This window comes from Stenella coeruleoalba, assembly GCF_951394435.1.
Source record: "Stenella coeruleoalba genome assembly, chromosome: 16".
Lineage (NCBI taxonomy): Eukaryota > Metazoa > Chordata > Mammalia > Artiodactyla > Delphinidae > Stenella > Stenella coeruleoalba.
The window spans coordinates 77,868,881-77,892,454 of record NC_137162.1 but is presented as its reverse complement, the minus strand read 5'-3'; the positions used below and the strand labels follow the sequence as shown (position 1 = coordinate 77,892,454).

Below are 23,574 nucleotides of genomic sequence, written 5' to 3'. Positions count from 1 at the left end.
AATCTTTATCAATCGCATGGGCGTGGTGTACATCAGAGTAGCACAAACCAGAAGACCAAAGTGTACAAAGCCAACATATTAGACTATTTGCCCTTGTGCCTGGGTGGGTGCTTACCTTGCCTTCCTGGGCAGGGTCCTTGCTGGGCCCTTGGTAGGGAGCCACGGATTCCCAAGTGACAACCACCACGCTCCTGGGCTTGAAAGAGACTTCTGGGAACCCTCTCTGGACACACTCCGCTGCCAACTGAGTGACAGAGGGAGATAAGTCTTCCCGATAGTAAACCTTCCCAAGGCCATCTGTCGTGTCCAAGTCCGCCAGGAAAGGGGCGACTGCTCCGAAGGTCGGTGGAAATAGCCCAGGATGGGCTTCTTCGGCTGGGGGCTCACTCATGGCAATAATGCCATTTGTGGTAATCTGTACAAAACCAAACATCATTAAAAGGACTGCAGAAACTGACAATCAAAAATTGGGAGCAACCCAAATACCCATCAACAAGAGAACAGGTAAATAAATTCTGGCCATTTCATACAACGGAATGCTATACAGTAGTTTTTTAAAATACACAAAACAACACGAGTGAATCTCACCAATATTAAGCCAAGCAAAAGAATCCAGACACAGTATATGATTTCACTTATGTGAGATTCAAGAGGAAAACAGTGTAGTTCCGGTAACTGCCATTAATCTCAAATGTACACATAGTTGCACTTGTAGAGTACGTAAAGATAAAATTATCTCAGCTCTTTTTTCCTTGAAAAAAGAAAGAAAGGAAAGAAAAAAAAAGAAAGATGTGCAGAAACGACATCTTCTTCAGGGAGACTGAGCTCCCGTTCACAGAATGCTGTCATAGTGTATCAAACATGACAGTGTGTCAAATACAAAAAAATTGGAGAAAGACATGATCCAGGACTGTAAAACTCAGCATTCTTTTCCTAGGGAGGACGGCCTGGTAGAAGGAACGGGGGCAAGAATCACAGGACCTGACTCTGGCGTAGTCAGCAGACCTTGGGCAAGGGTCTTAAGCTTCGCATCTCAGGCTTCCCAAGTGTGTGGTTTGTGGCACACGAAGGACCATTCAAACATAAGTCATCATCAAAGACTGTGTTCATTTACTCAACAGAGTAATCATTGCAAACCAGGGCTGTGCTAAGCACTGTGGGTCCACAATAAGTAGAACCCGGGCTCTGCCTTCAAGGTACCCACAATCCAGAAAGACACGGAGATGGACTTACACAAACAGATGATAAGACAATAAGCAAACAAGTGTCAAGAAGTAAACGTGATGGGTCACGATGGTGGCGTTATTTTGAACAGATGAATGAATTAGATCAATAGCTAACATTTATTGAATGTTTACCATGTCCCAGACCTCTTATTAACATCTAATCCTCAGAAGAACCCCGTAAAACTAGCTATTACTATTATCCACATTTTTCTGAGGTGGAAAATGAGGTAAGTTAATCAATTTGTCCAAAGTTACCAATAAGAGGCCTCACCGGGATTTGAACCCAAGGAGCCCGACTTCGAAGTCGGCCCTCTTGATCACTACATGTACAGCCTTCTTGAAACCAGTTATCAGTTATCACTTCTTGAAACCAGTTTATAGTCTATGAAAAGACTTCACTGTTCTTATCCAGCTAAAACTCACATTCCCTGGGAAAATGGGGAAGGGACTACAGCCCCCTGGCAGTGGGCGTGCTTGGGCCTCCTGCAAAGCCATGCTTAGAATGAGGCTTTGAGCCCTTCCCACATCCTTGTTAGTGCACAGTTCACTGGTGACAGAGAACACCTCGCCAGTGATCTCTTTACTTCTGGAGTCTATGAATTAAAAACAAAAAAAAATCCCTAATCCAATGGGAGCGACTTTGCCTATGGCCCTAGTTTGAGCTTCAAGAGGTTACAGATTGGAAGAACACAGCAGCAAAGGGAGTTACAATTGTTCAGGAGTTCATGAGAAGGCCTGTGGGTTTTCCAGGTCACTTACTTATCCTTCCCACGGCCTTATCCTTCAGTCACTTCAGACCTCATTCCTAGAGAAGGGGGCAGCGGCCGACAAGAAGGAAAGGAACTTAAGACCAAACTCTACAACATGCCAAGAACCAGGTAAAAAGCTTCGATGTGATGGAGCCAATGTGGGCCCCGAGAAGGGAAAAGAACAGGTTTGAGAGTGAAGGGTGGACCTAGCAAGATCCTTCCTTTTTACCAAGCGTCACGGTCTGTTAACTGTTCAGGTGACGTATTTTCCATCATCACCTGGCACCAGCACTGATTTTCTAGAATGCACGGACAGGCCGCAGAGAAGGGAGTCAGGGAAGGAGCCTCGTCCAGCTGGTCTCCTGCCCTCTTCGCCTCCACCCCATCCAAACATCTCCCAGCACAAACATCCTGATTGGGTTGCCGTGTGGGAGCGTGGGAAACGGCTCACTTTCTCAAGCCACCAGAAGTTGGCAGTTACCAGTTGCCAGTGGGAAGTGATCACATGGAAGCCACATACAGACAACTTGGTTTTAAAAAGCTGTTTTCCAGTGAAATTTAAAGCAGGCCAACAATTCTGAAAATGTTCCCGGTGCCTTACATTATTGAGAATCTGGGCACAGGAATTTCTATTCTCACAAGGAATGCTTTAGGAATTGAGTTTTTAGACAAGAAGCATGACGCCCTGCCTGCAAATGCTTTGGACAAAGACCAGACAACCCTCATTAGTATTAGTAGGAAAATTATTTTTCAGGCAGTTTTATGGCACATTCAACTCACTTGTCTACGATAACGAAGAAAGACGTCATATACAGAACACCCGGAAGTTTCATTTGATTCCTAAACTTCTTAGTAAACGTTTTCAGTCTTGTTTTCGTTTTTCTCCAAATGTAACAATTAATGGCCAACTTGAGGAACGATATTCCTTTACATTTGGGTGCCAGGCTTATTTCACAAATCTGTCCAGCTCCTGATACTCCTACTGGCCTGGATCCTTTTCTCCGTCTTGTTCAAGTCGAGCAATTCAATAGAAGGGCAGGCGCACAAAGGGAAGGAGGCCAGGAGGACAGACCTGGGTACCACTGAGAAAGGCTGGGACCTGGGACCCTCTACCGGGGCGCTTGCACTGGGACCTGGACAGACGTCCCCTCCAGCAACAGAATACAAAGGAACTATAGGGGACTAAAAATAACTGTGCGCATGCGCAGTTGGGACAAATTATGAACAATACGATACAAAAAGGCCACAAACCAATCGCCACTTCTGAGGTCCCTGGAGCAAAAGCAGGGTATTGCACATGCCCCCTGCACACAGCACCACCAAGGGGGTGGGTAGGCCACCTAAGCCACCCCTCAGGCCCGACCCACCAATCCACTCCCACCCTCACCCCATTTAAGGGACCAGCTCACCGCGCCCCCCCTAGGAGAACAAGCAAGGGCGCCTGTTTCTTGTTTTTACCCCTCAAGCTGCAGCACAAGTCCCAGTAAAGCCTTGCCTGAGTTTCTTGTCTGGTTTCTTATCAATTTCTACTGATTAAAGAATCCAAGGACTGGGCTTCCCTGGTGGCGCAGTGGTTGAGAGTCCGCCTGCCGATGCAGGGGACACGGGTTCGTGCCCCGGTCTGGGAAGATCCCACATGCCGCGAAGCGGCTGGGCCCGTGAGCCATGGCCACTGAGCCTGTGTGTCCGGAGCCTGTGCTCCGCAACAGGAGAGGCTACAGCAGTGACAGGCCCGCGTACCGCAAAAAAAAAAAAAAAAAAAAAAGAATCGAAGGACCCAAGTCGGTAACACCATCTCCAAAGGGACTAGACTGGGCACCACAGACAGAGTCACGCAGCCGCCTGTCCAGCTGCCCAGGGCTGTCGCCATAACAGCTGTTCACCCAGTTGCTTAAGCCAGGAAACCTGGCAGGCGGCCTTGATTCCTTGCTCCTTCTCATCACATGTCCTGTGTGTCCGGCCTCCAAAGTATACGGCACTTTCTCCATCCCTGCGACCACCAGCATCCCTCTTCCCCACCTCCTGCACCCATATAACGGGCTCTTTCTCACCTCTTCCAGGGCTCAGCTGAAGTAACACCTAATAAGGGAGCCTCCTCCATCCATCCAGGGTAGGCTCCCCTGGCTGGCCCCTCCTCCTCCCTTCCCTCACGCCTGGCCCCCATTTATGTCTCCGCCTCCTATTTGTGTCCTTCCGGGCACAGACCACAGATTGTAGGGATCTCACTGACTCGTCTGCCAGCTCTGGCCGCTCTCCCCACCGCCACAGTACATCCCTTGCGGTCCAGGACCAGGTCCGTCTTGGTCTGTGCCATAGCTACAGAGCTTATCCCCTGCCTGGCACACTGAGCTCCCTCCCTTCCCGACTCCCTCCAGGAAGTGCACAGGGGAGGTCCATAGGGATAAAGCCTCCCACCAAGGCTGTGTTTTTGTTTCTTTGCGGTACGCGGGCCTCTCACTGTTGTGGCCTCTCCCGTTGCGGAGCACAGACTCCGGACGCGCAGGCTCAGCGGCCATGGCTCACGGGCGCAGCCGCTCCGCGGCATGTGGGATCCTCCCGTACCGGGGCACGAACCCGCGTCCCCTGCATCGGCAGGCGGACTCTCAACCACTGCGCCACCAGGGAAGCCCCCAAGGCTGTTTGAGAAATACTGCCCGGTGAGTTTCGAGAAGGGCCACAGCATTATGTGTCCGCGGTTCTTCCGCTGGAGTGCGACACGATTTACTAAAACACTTTGCATAAATGTGAACCGATAACTCAAGTCTGAGCTAGTCTCTAGATGTAACTACCACTTTACAGGAAATACGGGGGACAGAAGCACACTCAGAGGATAGCATAGGGATGTGACCAGCAACATCCAGAATATGGGACATCCTGAAGGACAAATACCCAGTTTCTTTAATAAATGCATGGAAAAAAGGTGAGGGGAACCTGTAGATTTCAGAAGTCGTGAGGTACCTATCGACTAGACGTGATGTGTGGGCTTCGCCTGGATCCTGATTTAAACCAGTCAACTGAAAAGTCAAATAAAATATTTTATGAACCTATGTGATATTGGGTGACATTAAGGAAATATTGTTAACTTTTTAAGTGTGATCATGATTTTGCAGGGTTTCTTTTTGTTTCTGTTTTTATTTTTGGCTGCGTTGGGTCTTTGTTGCTGCGCGCGGGCTTTCTCCAGCTGCCGCAAGCGGGGGCTCCTCTTCGCTGCGGTGCGCGGGCTTCTCATTGCGGTGGCTTCTCCTGTTGCGGAGCACCGGGCTCTAGGCACGCGGGCTTCAGTAGTTGTGGCACGTGGGCTCAGTAGTTGTGGCACAGGGGCTTCGTTGCTCCGTGGTATGTGGGATCTTCCCGGACCAGGGCTCGAACCCATATCCCCTGCATTGGTAGGCATATTCTTAACCACTGCACCACCAGGGAAGTCCCCGTTTTGTTTTTAAAAAGTCACTTTTTTAGAGATACAGTCTGAAATATTTACAATGAAATAAAATGTTTGGGATTTGTTTAAAAACAATTCAGTTTAGGTAAGAGGGGAGAATATTAAGAATAGGTGGGGATATAGGTGAAACTAGACGCACCATAAATGGATACATGTTGAAGCTGAGTGATTCATGAGACTGCATCATAATATTCTATTTGTGCATATGTTTAAAATTTTCAAAATGAACTTTAAAAAATAGATAATGAAGTGATTAATCTAAAGTTTAAAGTTTCTAAAGAAAGGCAGTTAACTTTTATAGCTAAGCCCACATGAATGCTCTCTGCGAGGAGGAGGGCCCACGTTCATTGTCTGAATTCCTCCTTCCCCAGACTGCCCCAGGTCCACCCCTTCCCTCACAACCCCTGCCTCTCCTCTACCAGAGATTTTCAGGAATGTTAGTTGCACTGGGCGCGCTAGATTGTGTTAATGAGTAGAAGGTGCTGGTGAAAGCAGGTTTAGTAATTAACAGGAACCAAAAGTTGCAGATGCTTGAGGCACCAGGTGCAGGGCCCGGAGTCCAGAAAGAAACAATTATTAAACATAAGTATTATACAGCAGTCACCAGTATTATTTTCTGTTCACCACTTTGCGCCAGCTGAAAAATTACGTGGATTATAGGACCAGGTTTTAGTTTTGATATGAATGTTGGTGAGGAAAAGTCTAGAATAGAAATAGATGCGCTGGAATTTTTCTTTCTAATTGCTTGCACTTCTCCAAACTCACCATGGTGTTTCACCTACTTAACACTGCGTGCTTTTGCATTCATGGTCCCCTCGGCCTCAAAGACCCTCACTCAGCTCCTGTCCGTGGCAAAGTCCCATTTCTCCCTGTGAAGCCCTCCTGCCCTCCCCAAGCAGGGTTTAGCACCAGCTCCTTTACATCTGCACCTCTTTCTATCTTTGGGCCATTTACAGGCCCAAAATGGAGTCGCTTATGCTAAGCCCCACATCACCAAACTGAGACTTGATTATAGTTTCCACTCTATATGGAATCTTAAACCAGTCAATCAGAAACCACCTGATCAGCACTAGTGAGGTCATCTGCTGGGTAGACCCCTGCCCTCCCCTAAAGAAAAGTAACTTTGCAATACTAGGACCTGCTTTTTTTGGCCAGATAACTTCCCTGTTCCCACTCCCTCCTGCCTATAAAAGTCTTTCATTTTGCATAGCTCCTCGGAGCTCCTTTCTATCTGCTAGATTGGATGCTGCTCGATTCAAATCGATTTTTGCTCAAATAAACGCTTAAGAATTTTAATATGCCCCAGTTTATCTTTTAACAGTTTGCAATTAGCACCTTGGAGTCCTGACTTAGGAGCCCTGAGTCCCAGTGGCACCAGCACATTCCTTGCTGTGAATTATGTAATAGGGAAGAACAAATCTAACTCTGTATTGGATCTGTTTCTTTCATTTTAACCTTGAAGCAATTATACTCCAATAAAGATCTATTATTAAAAAAAAAACAAAACAAAAGAATGTTGCCTGTAGCCTGAAATATACAGGACAGCCCATTCTCAAGGCTTTGAACTTTAAAGGCATAACACTTCTCCATTCATATAGAGATTAAAAAGTTGCAGAACAGAGAATAACATTTGTCCTGTTGGACGTTTATAGGAACATTGTCACCAGACCTACATGGACAGCTGCAAGAACAAAGGATTCTGGCACCAAGAAGTGGGCACCAACCAACCACACCCCCTTGCCTTTTGGTATAAAAGAAGCCCGAACCCTAACTCAGGGAAGATGGTTCTTTGGGACACTAGTCCCCCATCTTCTCAGTCGGCTGGCTTTCCAAATAAAGTCACTATTCCTTGTCCCAACACCTCTCTCGATTTATTGGCCTGTCATTCAGCAAGCAGTATGAGCTTGGACTTGGTAACTATAACATGGCAAAACTCTTGTGAATTTTTTTTTTTTTTTTTTTTTTTGGCCACACTGCACGGCTTGCAGGGTCTTAGTTTCCCAACCAGAGAGCGAACCCACGCCCCCTGCAATGGAAGCCCGGAGTCCTAACCACCGCACCGCCAGGGAAGTCCCAAAACTCCTATGAATTGAATGCATTCCTGAGAAAGTCTGTCTGTATTATTGAGGGCTAAAGTAATAATGATGATGATGATGATGATGTTATATTATTGTCTTAAGGTAACTCTAACCAAAAATTGCCTCGCTGAGGTTTTTGGTAGCGTAATAATACATTGCTTCTTTATTGAAGGACAGCTACCTCCAGCACACTGACCAACGTAAATACCGCCCTGAATCTTGCTGACAGTTCACACTGGGAAAAAGAAGTTCCTTCAGCAAAGTTAATGTTCAGCTCAGCGTGTTACTAGCGCAACTTAACAGCCCTGTACAGAACACACCTATTCACTCACCCCAAGGAACACACCAAACAGGCTCTTCAGCCAGCTGCACCATCAATTACATCACAAAACGCCCCTGGGTGAAAATGCAAGCCTCACAGGGCTAACAGTTGGAGCCACTTACTTACAATTGTTTCCACTCAGCTGACAGTAAGAGGCAACAGAGCACTAACTCACGATGAGGAAGTGGCCCCCATTTAAAAAAAAAAGCACTTCCAATCTCCTGTGCATCTTTAAAGTGAACTCACAGGCAAATGAAGCCCTGGAGAAAGTCTAAATGCAGATACTCCCTACATTAAAATTATGTGTTAGATTCCTTACGTTCAAGCAAACGCTGAGGAAGTGAAACAACAGTCATCTTTTTTGACTTCAATGAGCCTGGGAGCAGGCCCCAGGGCAGGATGCTTTTCCCCTGCAACCCTGAGGGGAAAGCCTTCTTTAAAACAGATGTGGTTAAGAATACTTGAGGTAGGCACAAATAAGAAACAAATGGGCTCCTTTTAGAAATGCAAAGAGCAGTACTGGGAAGACAATGAAATTGCTTGCAGTTGCAAAAGCAAACTCCATGGGTGGGAAGAAGCAGGAACCTAAGGTAAAATAATTTAGGCCAAGGAAGGAAAGGGAGGCAAACACTTACTGCTAGGTTTGAGGCCCTTTACTAAAGCTGTTTGCATTTTTTTTAATTTAATACAACCACCCCTCTTCTTACGTGTATGAAACAGACAAGGAAATGACAAGAGACTTAATTTAGCTTCATGTCACACAGCCAGCAAGTGATGGGACCAAGATTTGAACCCACATCTGGTCGAGTCCATTACCGGTGCTCTTTCTGTTATACTCAGCCACCTAGTTTAGAGAAATGGGGAGCAAAAGTCCTGTTAGTTGCAAAGCTTCATGGGATGGCTCCACAGATAGAGACTGGGCAGCTAGAAAAACCTAGAAAACGAAAAGGGCCTAAGAAAAGAAAAACTTGAGAAAGAAGTCCCTGAAATAGCCTGAACTAATGACACGATCAAGGTGGAGGTTAACTGATTCCAGCCTAGAGCCCAGAGGGGACCTGGGGCCTGCCCCCCTTGAGTGGTACTTGACAGTTTACAAAGCATTTTTACTCCAGTTATTGTAGTGAACCTAGTAAAGCATGCATTAATATCATCTTCATTCTTCATTTGAGAAAAAAATGAATTTCCGTTTATAGGACTTGCCTAAGATCATACACCAGAAGCGCGAGAACGAAACTCTTGAGTCTAAATTGCAAATATTTTCTATTAACTCCACAGAACCAGAGAAATGACTCTGGCTTGAATTGGAAATAGAAGCAAAAGGATTAGCAGATAAAAACAAGGGGCAACCTGGTAGTAATAGTTAAAAGATGAGTCAGTGTTTTAAACTTAATCCAGTTAATGTCTAATGAGAGACTCAGGATAAGTTACCCATCTCTTCTGCAGGAAATTTCTACCTGAGATTATCTGCCAACATTTAAAAATGGTTGGGAGTGGGCTTCCCTGGTGGCGCAGTGGTTGAGAGTTCGCCTGCCAATGCAGGGGACACGGGTTTGTGCCCCGGTACGGGAGGATCCCACATGCCGCGGAGCGGCTGGGCCCGTGAGCCATGGCCACTGAGCCTGCGCGTCCGGAGCCTGTGCTCCGCAACGGGAGAGGCCACAACAGTGAGAGGCCCGTGTACCGCCAAAAAAAAAAAAGAAGAGGTAGAAGTGTCCTTCAGCATTCCAGAACAGAAGGTGATCAGGAAAGGCAAGAGAAGGGCCTTGTCCAAACCCTCAGTCTCTGGGGAGAAGTGTGCCCCTCCTTAACACCTTGGATAGAGATATCAGAAGTTCACCTGTGCTGACTAGGGCACCAGGACTCCCTGAATTTGGATTACACCAATCCCTTAATTTCAACACCAGTCCCTTAATTGGAACATCAGAAATTATAGGGAAAGAATTAAGCACTTATCTGCCTTTCCAGAACAAACCATGTCAGTGTAACCCAAAAGCCCCAGTTGATGAGGGAAAGCTCTTCTTTACAGGAGTATGCCAGCTAATAAATGTAGAAAGAATGCTAGAAACCAACAAGTAAACAAGACAAAATAAGACACAATTTGGCAACCGTTAATTTAATAATTGATTCAGGCAAAGATCGTCAATGGTTGCTACAGACATTAAGTGAAAGGTTGGTGGGCAAAGGGACAGTTACATAAGGCCAAACAAAGTATCACCCCATAGCTTGCTCTCTGCTTACAAGGGGAAAAACGTAACACGACAGACATGATCTAGCTGTCATCACCTTAACACCAGCAGCTAGCAGAGCAACAACCAGACATCACTTACCTCCTGATATTACACACTATGCCATATATGGCTTCATTCATGAAGTATTCTTGTTAAATAATGTTTAACCTACTCAACAATAAAAATACAGATAACCCAATTTAAAATTAAGCAAAGGATGTGAACATACATTTCTCCAAAGAAGATATGCAAACAGCCAATAAGCATGAAAAGATGCTCAACATCACTATCATCAGGGAAATGCAAATCAAAACCACAATGAGATACCCCTTCACACCCACCAGGATGGCTAAAATCAAAAAGTCAGATAATAACAAGTGTTGATGATGACGTGGAGAAACTGAAACCCTCATACATGGCTGGTGGGAATGTAAAATGGTGCAGCCCCTTTGAAAAACGATTTGATAGTTCCTCAAACATTAAACATAGAGTTACCATATGACCTAGCAATTCCACTCCTAGGTATATACCCAAGAGACCTGAAAGCTGATGTCCACACGAAAACTGGGACACGGACATTCATAGCAGCATTATTCATAATAGCCAGAAAGGAGAAACAACCTGAATATCCATGAACTTATGGAAGGAAAAATAAAACCATGGAATATTATTCAGTCATAGAAGAACTAGGCACTGCTAAGTACTGCAAAGTGGAGGAGGCTTGAAAATGTTATGCTCAGTGGAAGAAGCCAGTCACCAAAGGTCATATGTTGTATGATTCTATTTACGCGAAACGTCCAGAGCAGACAAGTCCATAGAGACAGACAGTAGATTAGTGGTTCCCAGGGACCGGGGCAGTGGGGAGGTGGGGGAGATGGGGAATGAATGACTGCTGAAGGATACTGGGTTTGTTTGGGGGGTGAGCAAAATATTCTGGAGTTAGACAGTGGTGATGGTTGCACAAGTCCCTGGGTATACAAAAAACACTGAACTGTACACTTTAAAGCGGTGAATTTTAGGGTAGGTAAATTGTATCTCATAACACTGTTATTTAGAAAATCAAGGAGGTGTAGAAAACAAGGGGGAATGTGTACATACATATGTTTGTACATTTGAGACTCTCTCTGCAAAGAGATAAAAAATTCATGAATAGTGATTGTCTCTGGGGAGAGAACGATGGGCCTGGAGGCCAGGGTAGGAAGGAAACTTCCCTTAACACTGTTTTTACAAGTTTTGTTAACCATTTGCATTGTCTTACTATTCCCCAAATTAATTTAAAAATAAAATTCTACGTGTTTTCTAAAGAAAACAATGTTTAACCTGAATATTTTCAAAATTACCAGTTTTCAGAAAATACAGAGATGGAATAACAGGCTAGACTACATTACAAAGAAACAGTCAAATGCAGAAGGTGGGACCTTCTACAGGACATTAAGCTGTGACTCTTTAATAAAGTGAGAAATAAAAAGGGGGAGCGTATTGGTCAAAATTAAAAGAGACTAGCGACTTCCCTGGTGGTGCAGTGGATAAGACTCTGTGCTCCCAATGCAGGGGGCCTGGGTTCGATCCCTGGTCGGGAAAGTAGATCCCACATGCATGGCGCAACTAAGAGTTGGCGTGCTGCAACTAAGGAGCCCACGTGCTACAACTAAGGAGCCGACGAGCCGCAACTAAGGAGGCCCAGTGCAACCAAATAAATAAATAAAATAAAAAATTAAAAGAGACTAAAGAGCCAAATGTAATGCTTGTCATCCTTTGGGCCCCAGTCTGAATGACTCTAGCTATAAAGGACAGCTTTGGGGATATTGGAGAGATTTGATATGTACTGGGCATAAACTGATAACAGGAAATTATTACTGATTTTGTTCAGTTTGATAATAGTATGCTGGTTAGGTAGGGAAATGCTGTTACTGTCTTAGGAATGCACAGTAAAATATTTGGTGATGAAATGTCATGATGACTGTAATTTATTGTTACTTTGGATACATGAGTAAAGAGAAATTAAACAAATAGGGAAAATGCTAACAACAGTTACCTTTATGTAATGTGTCTATGGGTGTTCATGATACTAATTTCTCCCCTTTTGTGTGTGTGTGTGAAAACATTTCTAATTAAAAATTAAAGGGACTTCCCTGGTTGTCCAGTGGTTAAGACTCCGCACTTCCACTGCAGGGGGCACGGGTGCGATCCCTGGTTGAGGAATTAAGATCCCACATGCAGCACAGCCAAAAAAAAAAAAATATTTAAGAAAAAAATTTACCTGAGGACAAATCACTTAAGAAACCTGCTCCTTAAGGGATAAGAACGAACTTTTTTCACAAGCAATGCAATGGGGAGTGTAGCCTCACACACCTGGCCCCAAAGTCTGTACATTACAGTGCTGATGAGAGACCGTCAAATGAATGAATGAATGAAGGAGGGGAAGAAGTCGGTATCCAAGGTGGCACAGTATAAAGACCGCAGAACTAGGGGTGGGAAGATCTGAGTTCACGGTCTACCTCGACCCGAGCTGAGTGTATTTTGACAAGGCCCTTAGCTGCATGTGTCAGTGTTCTTCTCTATAATAGGGGGCTCATCCTATCACCTGCCTGAGCGACCTCACAGGGCTGCTGCGTGTCTCAGGTGAGATAACACATGAGCAAGCCTCATTACACTCACCTGCAAATAGCTCTAGAACCCACAACCCGTGTCCACACACCACCGCCACCCTCCCCTGGACCCTGGCAACAGGTCTTTAGCTGTAGAATTCACTCTTCCTCCTCCACACCTCCCCTAAAAGTCCTTTACCCACAGGCAGCATCATTTTTTAAAAACTTTTATAATTAGACTACTTTTTTTTTTTTTGCGGTACTCAGGCCTCTCACTGTTGTGGCCTCTCCCGTTGCGGAGCACAGGCTCCGGACGCGCAGGCTCAGCGGCCATGGCTCACGGGCCCAGCCGCTCCGCGGCATGTGGGATCTTCCCGGACCGGGGCACGAACCCGTGTCCCCTGCATCGGCAGGCGGACTCTCAACCACTGCGCCACCAGGGAAGCCCTAATTAGACTACTTTTAAGGGAGAATTTTCAAACGCACACAGAACAATCACCAAAATTATCCACACACTCTAGTTCTTGCTTTATCTATTCCTTCCACACATGTGCATATTTATTTTTTCTTTTTTGAAGTATTTTAAATGAAATCCCAGGCATCAAATTATTTCACCTGTCCATATTTCCATATGTATCGCTCCTAGAAAAGCAGTTTGTCTCCAAGATGTGTTTTACGGCCAGTTTGTTTCCATGTTTCCATCAGGATCCAACAAAGTCCTTACCTTACATTTGGTTAGCTTGTCTCTTAAGCCTCTTTTAATCTATGCAGTTCTCCCTCCTTTTTCTCCCATGCCATTTATTTGTTGAGGAAATGGAAATCTTTTACAAATAAATCATGTGGGGGGGGATAAATCAGGAGTTTGGGATTGACATATACACACTACTATATTTAGAACAGATAACCGACAAGGACCTATGGTATAGCTCAGGGAACTCTACTCAATATTCTGTAATAACCTAAAATGGGAAAAGAATTTGAAAAAGAATAGATACATGTATATATATAACTGAATCACTTTGCTGTACACCTGAAACTAACGCAACATTGTAAATCAACTATACTACAGTATAAAATAAAAACTAAAAAAAAAATCACGTCACTCATCGAGCTTGAATCTCTAATGGCATCCCACTGCTTCATAGAATAAAGTAAGGAATACCTAGCATTCATTCATACCTTCATTCATTCAACAGATCATAACAGAGCACCCACTATGTGCCCCGGACCCTACTCCTGGTGTGTACCTGGGAGACAGCGGTGAATAAGGCAGGTCAGACGCTGCCCTCAAAGGGTTCAGACTCTAACGGGAAAGATGAGCAACACACAAGTAAGCAGATAAACTAGTTTTAGGTGGCTATACATGCTGGGATGAAATCAAGACAGAATGCAACAAAACAACACGCACGGGCGTCTGCATGTGAGCAGAGACCTGCGTGACGGGACGGTGCAGAGGGGAGAGGAGTGTCTACACCTGGGTGGGACAAGCTGGCTGTGGCCGAGGAATAGAAAGTGGCTAGTGAGGCTGGAGCCCAGCACGTGAGGACAGCCAGGGTAATAAGGGATGACAGTGGAGAGCCAGCATGACTGTACCATCACCACGCGTGGTGAGAAGCTGGATGTCATTAAGTGCAAAGGGAAACACCTGGAGGGCTCTGAGCTGCAGTGTCCAGGTCTGACTTAGCTCCCCCAGTTCTTGCACCACCGCCCTCACTCACACTGGCTTTCATTCTGTCCTGAAGACATGCCAAGCTCCTCCTCTCTACAAGCTCCTGGTCTCACACTCAGTAACGAGGCACCATTCTGCCCCTTCCCCTTTTCACATGGCTAACCCCCTACCCATGCTTTAGTTCCAGGTGGAGAAGGTCTAGCTCAGTTTCACAATATATGATCTTCTTCCTCATAGCACTTATCACAGTGTCGTTACTAGTTTAATGTCTGTCTTCCTCACTAGACTGTAAAGAGCAGAAACAACACTGCTCTGGTTTCAATCTCTATCTCCAAAGCCTAGCACTGGTCCTGGCATGTTAGGCAACAAATTAAATATTTGTTGAATGACTATATGATGTACTTCAACATTGCACTGCATTATATGAGAAATAATAACCAGTGTCCTGTACATAGTAAAGGTATATATTCAACACCTGGTCACTTGATCAGAGAATACCAAAGATCCACGATAAAACGAACCTTAGAGATAATCTTATCAAACCTCTTTGTTTTATAATAAGAGAGGTCTGGAATAATAAGAGGGTGAGCTATGAAGTGACTGGACCTCAATTATAAGTTGGTTAATCAACCTGATTCATCAATTTCACTTTAGCCCCCATTAGAAATTAATACTCTATCAAGTATTCTGTGACTCAGCCAGGGCCACTGTTAGACCACAGGGCGCCTTTGGGCAAATTAGAAGCAAGTACCCCTTCCTCTGAATGGCCCCAGGCCCATGCTGAGGTTCAGGGCTTGGTGAGTGGCCTGAGGGCTGGACTTTAGCCGGTTTGGCCCCTCAGTCAGAGCCTTGTGCTGCAAACCACCTGCATAACCATGGGTGGTGGCCCCGGACTTAACGATAAACTTCCTATGTGCCAGTAAGTGTGGCAGGTCCACGAGTGATGTCAAGAGGAATACGACACAATCTCAGGGAGTCAGGCCGGCCTGCAGCTCAAGACTAGGACGGGGCTGCATGTACCCTCCCATCAAACCTGCGCCTCCCCAAACAAGTCACGGGACCATGTCGAATATGGAGAAACACCTATTTAACTTGTAGTTTGCTGTCAGAGAACTTAATAACAATGCCAAGAAATATGAGAGAGAAGAAAAGGCTGGAAAGGCCAAGATTAAAAAGGCCATTTAGAAGAGCAGTCCAGAAGAGGCAAGAATACACATTGAAAATGCAATCCACCAGAGGAAACAAGCAATTAATTTCTGGAGTGTGAGCGCTGGGGCTCCTGCTGTGGCAGCAGGAGTTCAGACTACCGGCAAGGTGACAAAGTTCACGGCCGTTGGTTGGCTCTGCAGATGCTACATGGAGGGGTATGAACCTCCATGAAAAGATGTTTGTCCCGATGGACACGTGTAAACACCAACTGGAAATGCTGAAGGTTCAAACGCAACAAAGGGAAGACACGATGAGTCACTCCACAACCCTAACAATATACCACAAAACCAAGTGGATATGTTGCTTCAGGAAATGGCAGATGAAACTAGCCTTGATGTCAAATGCAACTACCACAGGGTCAGTAGGTTCTATAGGCACAAGTGTTGCTTCAATGGAACAGGATGAACTCTAAGAGACTTGCTTGTCTGCATGATCAAGAGTAAGTTACAGGGCTTCCCTGGCGGCGCAGTGGTTGAGAGTCCACCTGCCGATGCAGGGGACACGGGTTCGTGCCCCGGTCCGGGAAGATCCCACATGCCGCGGAGCGGCTGGGCCCGTGAGCCATGGCCGCTGAGCCTGCGCATCCGGAGCCTGTGCTCCGCAACGGGAGAGGCCACAGCAGCGAGAGGCCCGCGTACCGCAAAAAAAAAAAAAAAAAAATCTAGCACGAGGGACTTCCCTGGCGGTCTAGTGGTTAAGACTTCGCCTTCCAACGCAGGGGGTGCAGGTTCGATCCCTGGTCAGGGAAATAAGATCCCACATGCCGCGCAGTGCGGCCTTAATAAATAAATAATTTTAAAAAAAAGAATTCCTTGGTAAGGTTGGTGGAATAAAGCAAAATTTTCTTTTTTTTTTTTTTTTTTTGCCGCGCCTTCCCCATCAGGGATTGAACCCATACCCCCTGCAATGGAAATGTGGAGCCTTAACCACTGGACCACCAGGGAAGTCCCTGAAGCAAGTTTTGAAGAAAGTCAGTGGCCTGTATTGGCAGAGAAGGTAGGGTAAAAATAGGAAGAACGTTAGAAGATCTTAAGAGTTAAATTTACCTTACTTAAGGAAAGATTCCTATATGTAAGTGGTATAATGAAAATCAGTTTGTGGAAGATGTATGTGGTGTGTGTGTGTGTGAGACAGAGAGACAGACAGACAGTCATGAGGAAGGGAGATGAGGAGATGCATCAGGAGAGCAGTATACAATCTTTTTGCTTCCAAGGATATCCTTTTATTACTTTTTCATAGCCATAAAGAATTTTATTTCCCAAACTGAACTTATTGAACAATAACTAATTCATTTCTCCATGCTTATGAGTCAAGACATGAATAACATCATATGTAATCAAATCATGTACTAGATTTAAACACTGGCCCACTCCCCTCTCGTTACTCAGGGTGGGGTCCAAAGAATGACTGGTTTCATCACTGGGATTGTGCTGATTTAAAAATAAAGAGATTACTCCACGTGGAGAATCAGATCTTATCACGCAATGGCCCACAGGATCAAGTTAGGAAACCAAGATGGCCCCTCGCTCCACCATGGAATATTCCCCAGCAATACCCTCTGCCTTGGAACAGCTCTCAAATTAAGGCAGAGGCATACGATGTCTAGATACCATCAAATCAGCAGCTCTTGAACATTTTGGTCTCAGGACCCCTTTATATTCTTAAAAATTATTAAAGAACTCCCGGAATCTCATGTTTATATAGGTTATATTGATCAATACTTATCATACCAGAAATTAAAATTGAGAAAAATTTAAATATTTATAATACTTAAGTAATAATGAACTCATTCCATGTTAACATAATTTTAAAGAAAATAAAACCCAAAAGTACCTAGGGAGAGAAGTGTCGTTGTTGTACATTTGGGCAAATCAATTTGATGTCTGGCTTAATGGAAGATAGCTGGATTCTCCTACCTTCTACATTCAATCTGTTGTGATAAATATCACAACACATGTAGATATCACATATCCTGTAGCCTCTAGTGAGCTCCACTATTTACGCATGAGAGCACGGGAGTAGAAAAAGCAAACAACGTTTTCTTATTACCAGGAAAAGAGTTTTGACCTTGTGAATTTCTTGAAAAAGTCTCCAGGGCGCCCAGGAGTCCCCAGACCGCACTGTTAGAACTGATGAGTTGGGTCATCACTAATCGTACCCTTTCCCAGGGCTCCAAACCCAGCTCTCAGCTTGTTCCCTGCTTTCCTACTTCCCCTCGTAAACCAGTGTCAAGGCTTCCATTCACCTTCCAACCTAACTGCTCTTTTGAAGGTCTACAAGCTCCAGGGCATCTCCACGTTCTGGTCCCCTTCTTGGTCTCTAACACCACCAAGTCAAACCTGGACTAATGCCTTTTCACTCAAGTCAGCTCTGCCAACCATCTCGTCATTCACTCACGCCTCAAGACCAAGAACCTCTCCCTCCCTGCCTTCTCCTCCGCGTTCCACGTGTGACTGGTCAGAAATCTTGCCGATGCATCTTAGATCAACTCAGGTTCACCAGCTCCTCTCCTTGCCCCATTCCTGTACGCTCTAATTCCTGCATATCTGATAAATCAGTAACTTATGGGACTGGTTTTCCTGCTCCCAAACTCTTCTTGTCCATTTGTTCATGCTGTCTTGCAAACCACTGCCAGACTTATCTTACTAAAGACGGGCATGCCTTGTGACCAGCTACAGACAGTATAACCCAGCAACCACTAACCTTCCAGGAGCCGTCTTTCATGACCCTCCAGGTAATGTATTGCATCGTTTGGCTCCAAATCTTCAGCTCTCCCGGTATCCATGCCTGTTACCACCACGGCGGGGGGCAGGGAGGGTGATGACCTTCCTCACCCATTGACTCTGGGCTCAGCCATGAGACTTGCTTTAGTCCCTGAGATGTTAGGAGGCATGACCCAAGGGAAGGCTTGGAAAAGCACTATGCATTTCCACTTACTCTTTTATGCTTCTGACATCTCCATGAAAGAGGACATGCTTAAGCTGGCCCCCTGAAGCAGCACCATCCAATAGAATTTTTAGTGGTGATAGATACATTCAACAGCAGCATTGTCCGATCTAGTGGCCACTAGCCACTAGTGAGAGTGTTGAACATTTGAAATGTGGCTAGTGTGACTCAAAAGCTGAAATTTTAATATTATTTCATTTTAATTAATTTAAAATAGCTATACATGGCTAATGACCATATTAGGCAAAACAGCTGTGCAGGTTGAGACACCTCCCTCCCCCACCACCTCCCAGAGCAGAACCAGATCATCCCAGTTGCTCCTGCTGAAGCCACCTTAAATCAGCCCACCACCTGCAGATTCCAGATACATGAGCAACAAGTGCTTATAGTTATATGCCACTGACGTTTTTGTGGCTGTTTGTTACACAGCAAGAGCTAACTGATACATTTATCCCCTGACCCTACTGCCTATCCCAGACTGAACCCTCCTATGCCCACAAAAACACTCTGCTCCAGTGGGGTCATATTCCTCACTTTCCCAGCATATGCCAAGCTTGTTCCCATCCTCATGCATTTACCCCTGCAGTACCTCCCACCATGAATGGCCTCTCCATTTCCCCCTCCGCCTACTGAAAATGGACCTGTCTTTCAAGTCTTAAATGTAACCTCCTCTGTAAAATCTTTCCTCACTACTTTAACTCACAGCACTCCCTTGGGTCCATCACATGTTTTAGGTCTGATGCTTGAAAGCATTATGAGTCAGACACAGATTTGGGCTGAAATCCTAGTTTGGGTTTTTTTTGGGTTTTGGGGGGTTTTTTTTTGTGGTACGTGGGCCTCTCACTGTTGTGGCCTCTCCCTTTGCGGAGCACAGGCTCCGGACACGGAGGCTCAGCGGCCATGGCTCACGGGCCCAGCCGCTCCGTGGCATGTGGGATCCTCCCGGACCGGGGCACGAACCCATGTCCCCTGCATCGGCAGGAGGACTCTCAACCACTGCGCCACCAGGGAAGCCCTAGTTTGGGTATTTTTAACTGATGCGATGGCCTTGGGTAATTACTAATCATTGTTATTATTTCTTCATCTGAAAAAAAGGGGGCACGCTGTTTTGAGGATTAAATAATGTAAAACTAGCAAGTTCCTGACACATGTAGATACACTCATCCAATAATCACTTTCCTTCTCAGTGGGTTTCCTTTCATTTTCTTAATCTAATGCCCAGAACAGTACAGACCATCTAGTTCACGCTCACACTTCCTGTCAATTCACCCTTTCACTCAGGGCCATGTGAGGGTTTCCATCAGCTCAAAACAGCATCTACAAAACTACAAATAGTGGTGGGTGCTGTGATGTGGCACCCGATCCTCGTTCAGCTCCTGGGAATGCAGTCCTCAGCCCTCCTCTTCGATAACTGCCTCCGTGGAAAAAACTGCCTCACCCGAGGGTCACACCTGGGTCCAGGGCAGCCCTTATGGAATCACTGATCACTGTAAGGACATGGAGGTCCATCCCTCTCAGGAGACTTGAGAGAGCTCTGAAAGGCCATCCCACCCCCAGAGCTCCCAGGGGACTGGCTGGATGCCCTTGCTGGCCTGCACTGCAGCTCCACTACTCCGCTCAATCTTTCTTCACTGCCCTCCCTTCTACAATTGTGGATCTGCGAAGCTCACCCTAATGAAATAACCTACCTGCTAATCTCCATCTCAGAGTCCTTCCTGGGAACCCAACCTGAAGCACAGAAATAAGATGCAAAGAGAGCTCTGGGAGTCTTTCTCACTGAAATGCAGATTAAAAACCCAAATTGGCTCAGAAGGTGTGGACTGACAGGAATCACTTTTTAGCAATCGATTTTCTAGGTCTTTAGAACGTAATGTGGTTAGTCTGATGCCACAAGTAAAGAAGGGCGGAGGGCCCTAATTTAACAGAGGGGTTCATGAATAGAATTCAGTGGGTCTGTTAACCTAGAGAGAAAAAGAAATTTCATTTTAATTTTCAGTAACCCGTAACTGGTATTTAGCATTTCCTTCCATTATAAATGTAGGCAACAAAACACAGTAGTATTAGCACTTAATGACCTGGCCACTACCAGAAGTCACAGATATTCTCCTATTATAGTCACAGTAGGCGTCTCTGAATATTGTTTACAGTCCCCATGACCTTGAAAGTTCCGGCATTAGCTGATCGTACACTGGATCCACTGTTACACCTTGCTATTTAATACGGTTAAGAAGGAAAAAACCGCATATATTACTTAATACAATTTTTAAAAAATATTTTAACTCATTTTTCAACAGAATTGGTCTCCTTGGCAATCCTGTGGATTTCATCTCATGCATTTAAAAACCTAAGACAGGGTTTTACAGGCTACAGCAGACTGTGCAAGGAGGTCAGGGCAGTCAACCAACAAGGAGACACCCTCTGTCGGTGGAGACTTCGAGGACTCATTCTTTTTGGGCAAAGCCGACAAGCTCCACGTGGGTGCTGTCCCGGGCGAGATCTGCCCCGGCCAGAAGACGAGCACAGCCATTTCACCGGCAGGACAAGCTCCAGCCGCTGATGGCGTTGTTCCCTCCACTTCTGGAATGCACACAGCTTTATATGAAATCCACATGGTGCGCGGCGGCGGCAGGCGGCGGCACGAAAGGACTTTACCAAGTTGACAGCGTCCCCGAGCCCGGCCAGTTCAGAGAAGGATCCAGAGAGCGAAAGGTCCCTGTCCCGCTCCCCATCTGGCCGCCCTCCCCCCGCCCCCCATGGTGACAGTGCTCGGCTACAGGAAATTGGATCACCGGGGCGCCCTTTCCCAGCCCTTAACTCTGGACTGAGAGCAGAATCATTGCCAAGGCGTATCCGGAGTCCACACACACAAATGCAGGGGCTGTCGGCTACATTCCCGGGGCGGAGAGCCCGGTTTGGCGGTCTTTTCCTGCCCCGGCACCTACGGCAGTCGCAGGGCCCGCGCGCCGGCTGCAACCCAGCTCTGGCCTTTGCCCCGCGCCCGCGCCTGGTCCCAACCGCACCGGGTCCTGTCCCCAAAAGGCAGGGGACAATGGCGAGACGCGGACCGACTTCTCGGAGGTGATGCGGTCCACAGCCGCCGGGGTGGAAACGCCGCCCGGGTCCCGGGGTCCGGGGTCGCGGGGTCGCGGTGTCCCAGAGTCGGGCAGGGCGCGCGCAGGGCGGCGCAGACGGGACGAGCTCCCCAGACCCGAGTGCACCTCGGACGACAGTGACCAGGCGGCGGGGAGGTGTCGGCAGGCCGGGCGGAGGCGGGAGCCCCCTTGGGCTTGGAGACCGAGCGCCGCACCCCGCGCCCCGGCGGCCTGCGGGTCTGGGTCCCCGCCCACGACGCTCACGTCCGTCCGGCTCCGCGGGCGCCCCCGGCCCGCCCGGGCCTTCCTTCCGACGCCGCGTCAGCCCCCCGCGCCCTCCCAGACAACTGCCCCCATCTCCCGCCCGGGGTCGCACTCACGTAGACCGAGTTGAGGTCGGATTTGTCGAAGAAGCGGAGCGCAGTGCTCAGCTCCAGGGCTGGGGAGACGCGGTCGTCCCCGGCCTCCAGCTCCAGGTCCCCCTGGCCGGGGCCGAAGGGAAAGAGCTCCTGGCGGCTCAGGCAGCCCCCGGGCCCCGCCAGCAGCAGCTGCAGCAGCAGCGCCCGCGTCCACGCAGCTCCGCTCCGGCGTACCGCGGCCAACATGTTCCCGGACTGCCGTCCCGCAAACCGAGGGGCTCTGCGGCCGGAGGCTGAGGAAGGCGGAGATGTAACCGGACGCCCCTCGGCAGCCCCTCCGCGTATCCCGCCTCCCGAGGTTCCCACCCCGGGAAACAGGGGAGGGAACCGAGGGAAGATGGGGAGGGCCCCGCCCCGTCCACAGGGCGCGCCGCGGAGGCTGCCCAATGGCCGCGAGGGGGAGGGCGAGGGGCGACACCTAATCCCCTAGCCGTTCTGCCCGGGTAGCCCTCCTTCCCCGCGGGGTGATGGGCGCTGGTGGCCGCTATTCCCGAAACCAGCCCAGTTCCCACCGAACGGCCCCTCCGGGAGTAAGAGCAGAGGGCCGGGCTCTGCACCATTATCCTCGACCCAGGGCTAAGTCGTGGAGATCGGGCGACGCGGAAATGCCCTGGATTCTGGGACACAGTCCACCCCAACGCTGCTTGGTGGCGTCCGGAGGTCGGACATGGTCAGACTGGTAGGAAGAGGAAGGAGTAGGTGCTGAGGATCAGCAAGAAGGGATCGGGCCAGGAGCATGGCCATTTACTCAGCCCTCCATTCTTTCAGCTTTATTGAGTGTGGGAGCCTATGCTTGGTAATGGGAACTTCGGCCAGAAGTCGGGTCCAACCCCCAAAGTCATGAGTGTACAACAGTGTTAGGCGGGGTGGAGCCCCCAAGTGATAAAGGACATCGGGAATGGAATAGTTGGTCAAGGATAGCATCTTTGGGGATATGGAAATCAAACCAGGTCTTCCGGAAGGCATAGAATTTCACCAGGGGGCTGCAGGAGGAACTTTCTAGAAGCTGGAGGGCTGAGCTGTGGGTGGATTCAAGGTGCCATCCCCCGGTGGAGAATTCGGGAAAGGAATTCCCGAATTCCAGTTCGAAGTAAGTTTAATACTAAACCTAGGAATTTGAACTCGCTCTAACCCTCACAGGAGAACTATTGAGAGTTCTTGACAAAGGGAGATAAGCGACATAAGTGGTATCCGAAATAATCCGTTGGTCATTAATTTGGCACTGGCTTGAAAGAAGAGACACAGAGGTCATCAGAGGATCGCTGAAAGGAAAAAAAAAAATAGGGATGAGGAAAGAAAAGTGGAAACCGAGAAGAAATGAATCTAAAAGGCATTACAGTGAAAGAAGGAATAAGACCTGATTATAGATTTGATATGGGGGATGGGGTGAGAGGAGAAGAGTTTAAATTGGGTGGAAGGTTTTGAGCCTGGAGGATTGCAAAACATGTGTTGCCTTTTGAAATCAGGGAATGGGAGCTGGGAAGTTGGGAGTTGGGTATGTGTTTGATGTCAGACCTGTTAACCTGGAGGGGTCAACAGGGTATCCCCCATTGCCTGTTGCCCACTAAAATTAAGGACCTGGGACCCAGTTTGGGAGAATTCTCCCAAT

At 47.3% G+C, this 23,574-nt stretch overlaps 1 protein-coding gene and 1 pseudogene across 3 annotated transcripts in view; one reads left to right on the top strand and one right to left on the bottom strand.

The window, feature by feature from the left end:
• The window catches only part of NID1 (nidogen 1), a 94,281-nt gene extending 71,931 nt beyond the window's left edge, over positions 1 to 22,350 (bottom strand). Inside the window, exons 1-2 of one of the 2 annotated variants that reach the window (XM_079899312.1) lie at positions 21,927 to 22,350; positions 116 to 415 (exon numbers count right to left, since the gene is read on the bottom strand). In XM_079899312.1, coding sequence (XP_079755438.1) covers positions 116 to 415; positions 21,927 to 22,151 — 525 coding nt within the window. In that variant the 5' untranslated portion in view covers positions 22,152 to 22,350. The remainder of the gene's footprint in view (positions 1 to 115; positions 416 to 21,926) is intronic. The other variant, XM_079899311.1, reaches the window with a different exon arrangement.
• Positions 14,184 to 15,951, top strand: LOC307175148 (charged multivesicular body protein 1B2-like; annotated as a pseudogene). The gene has a single exon. The product of its transcript is annotated as a charged multivesicular body protein 1B2-like (transcript).
• Positions 22,351 to 23,574: the final 1,224 nt, after the last annotated feature.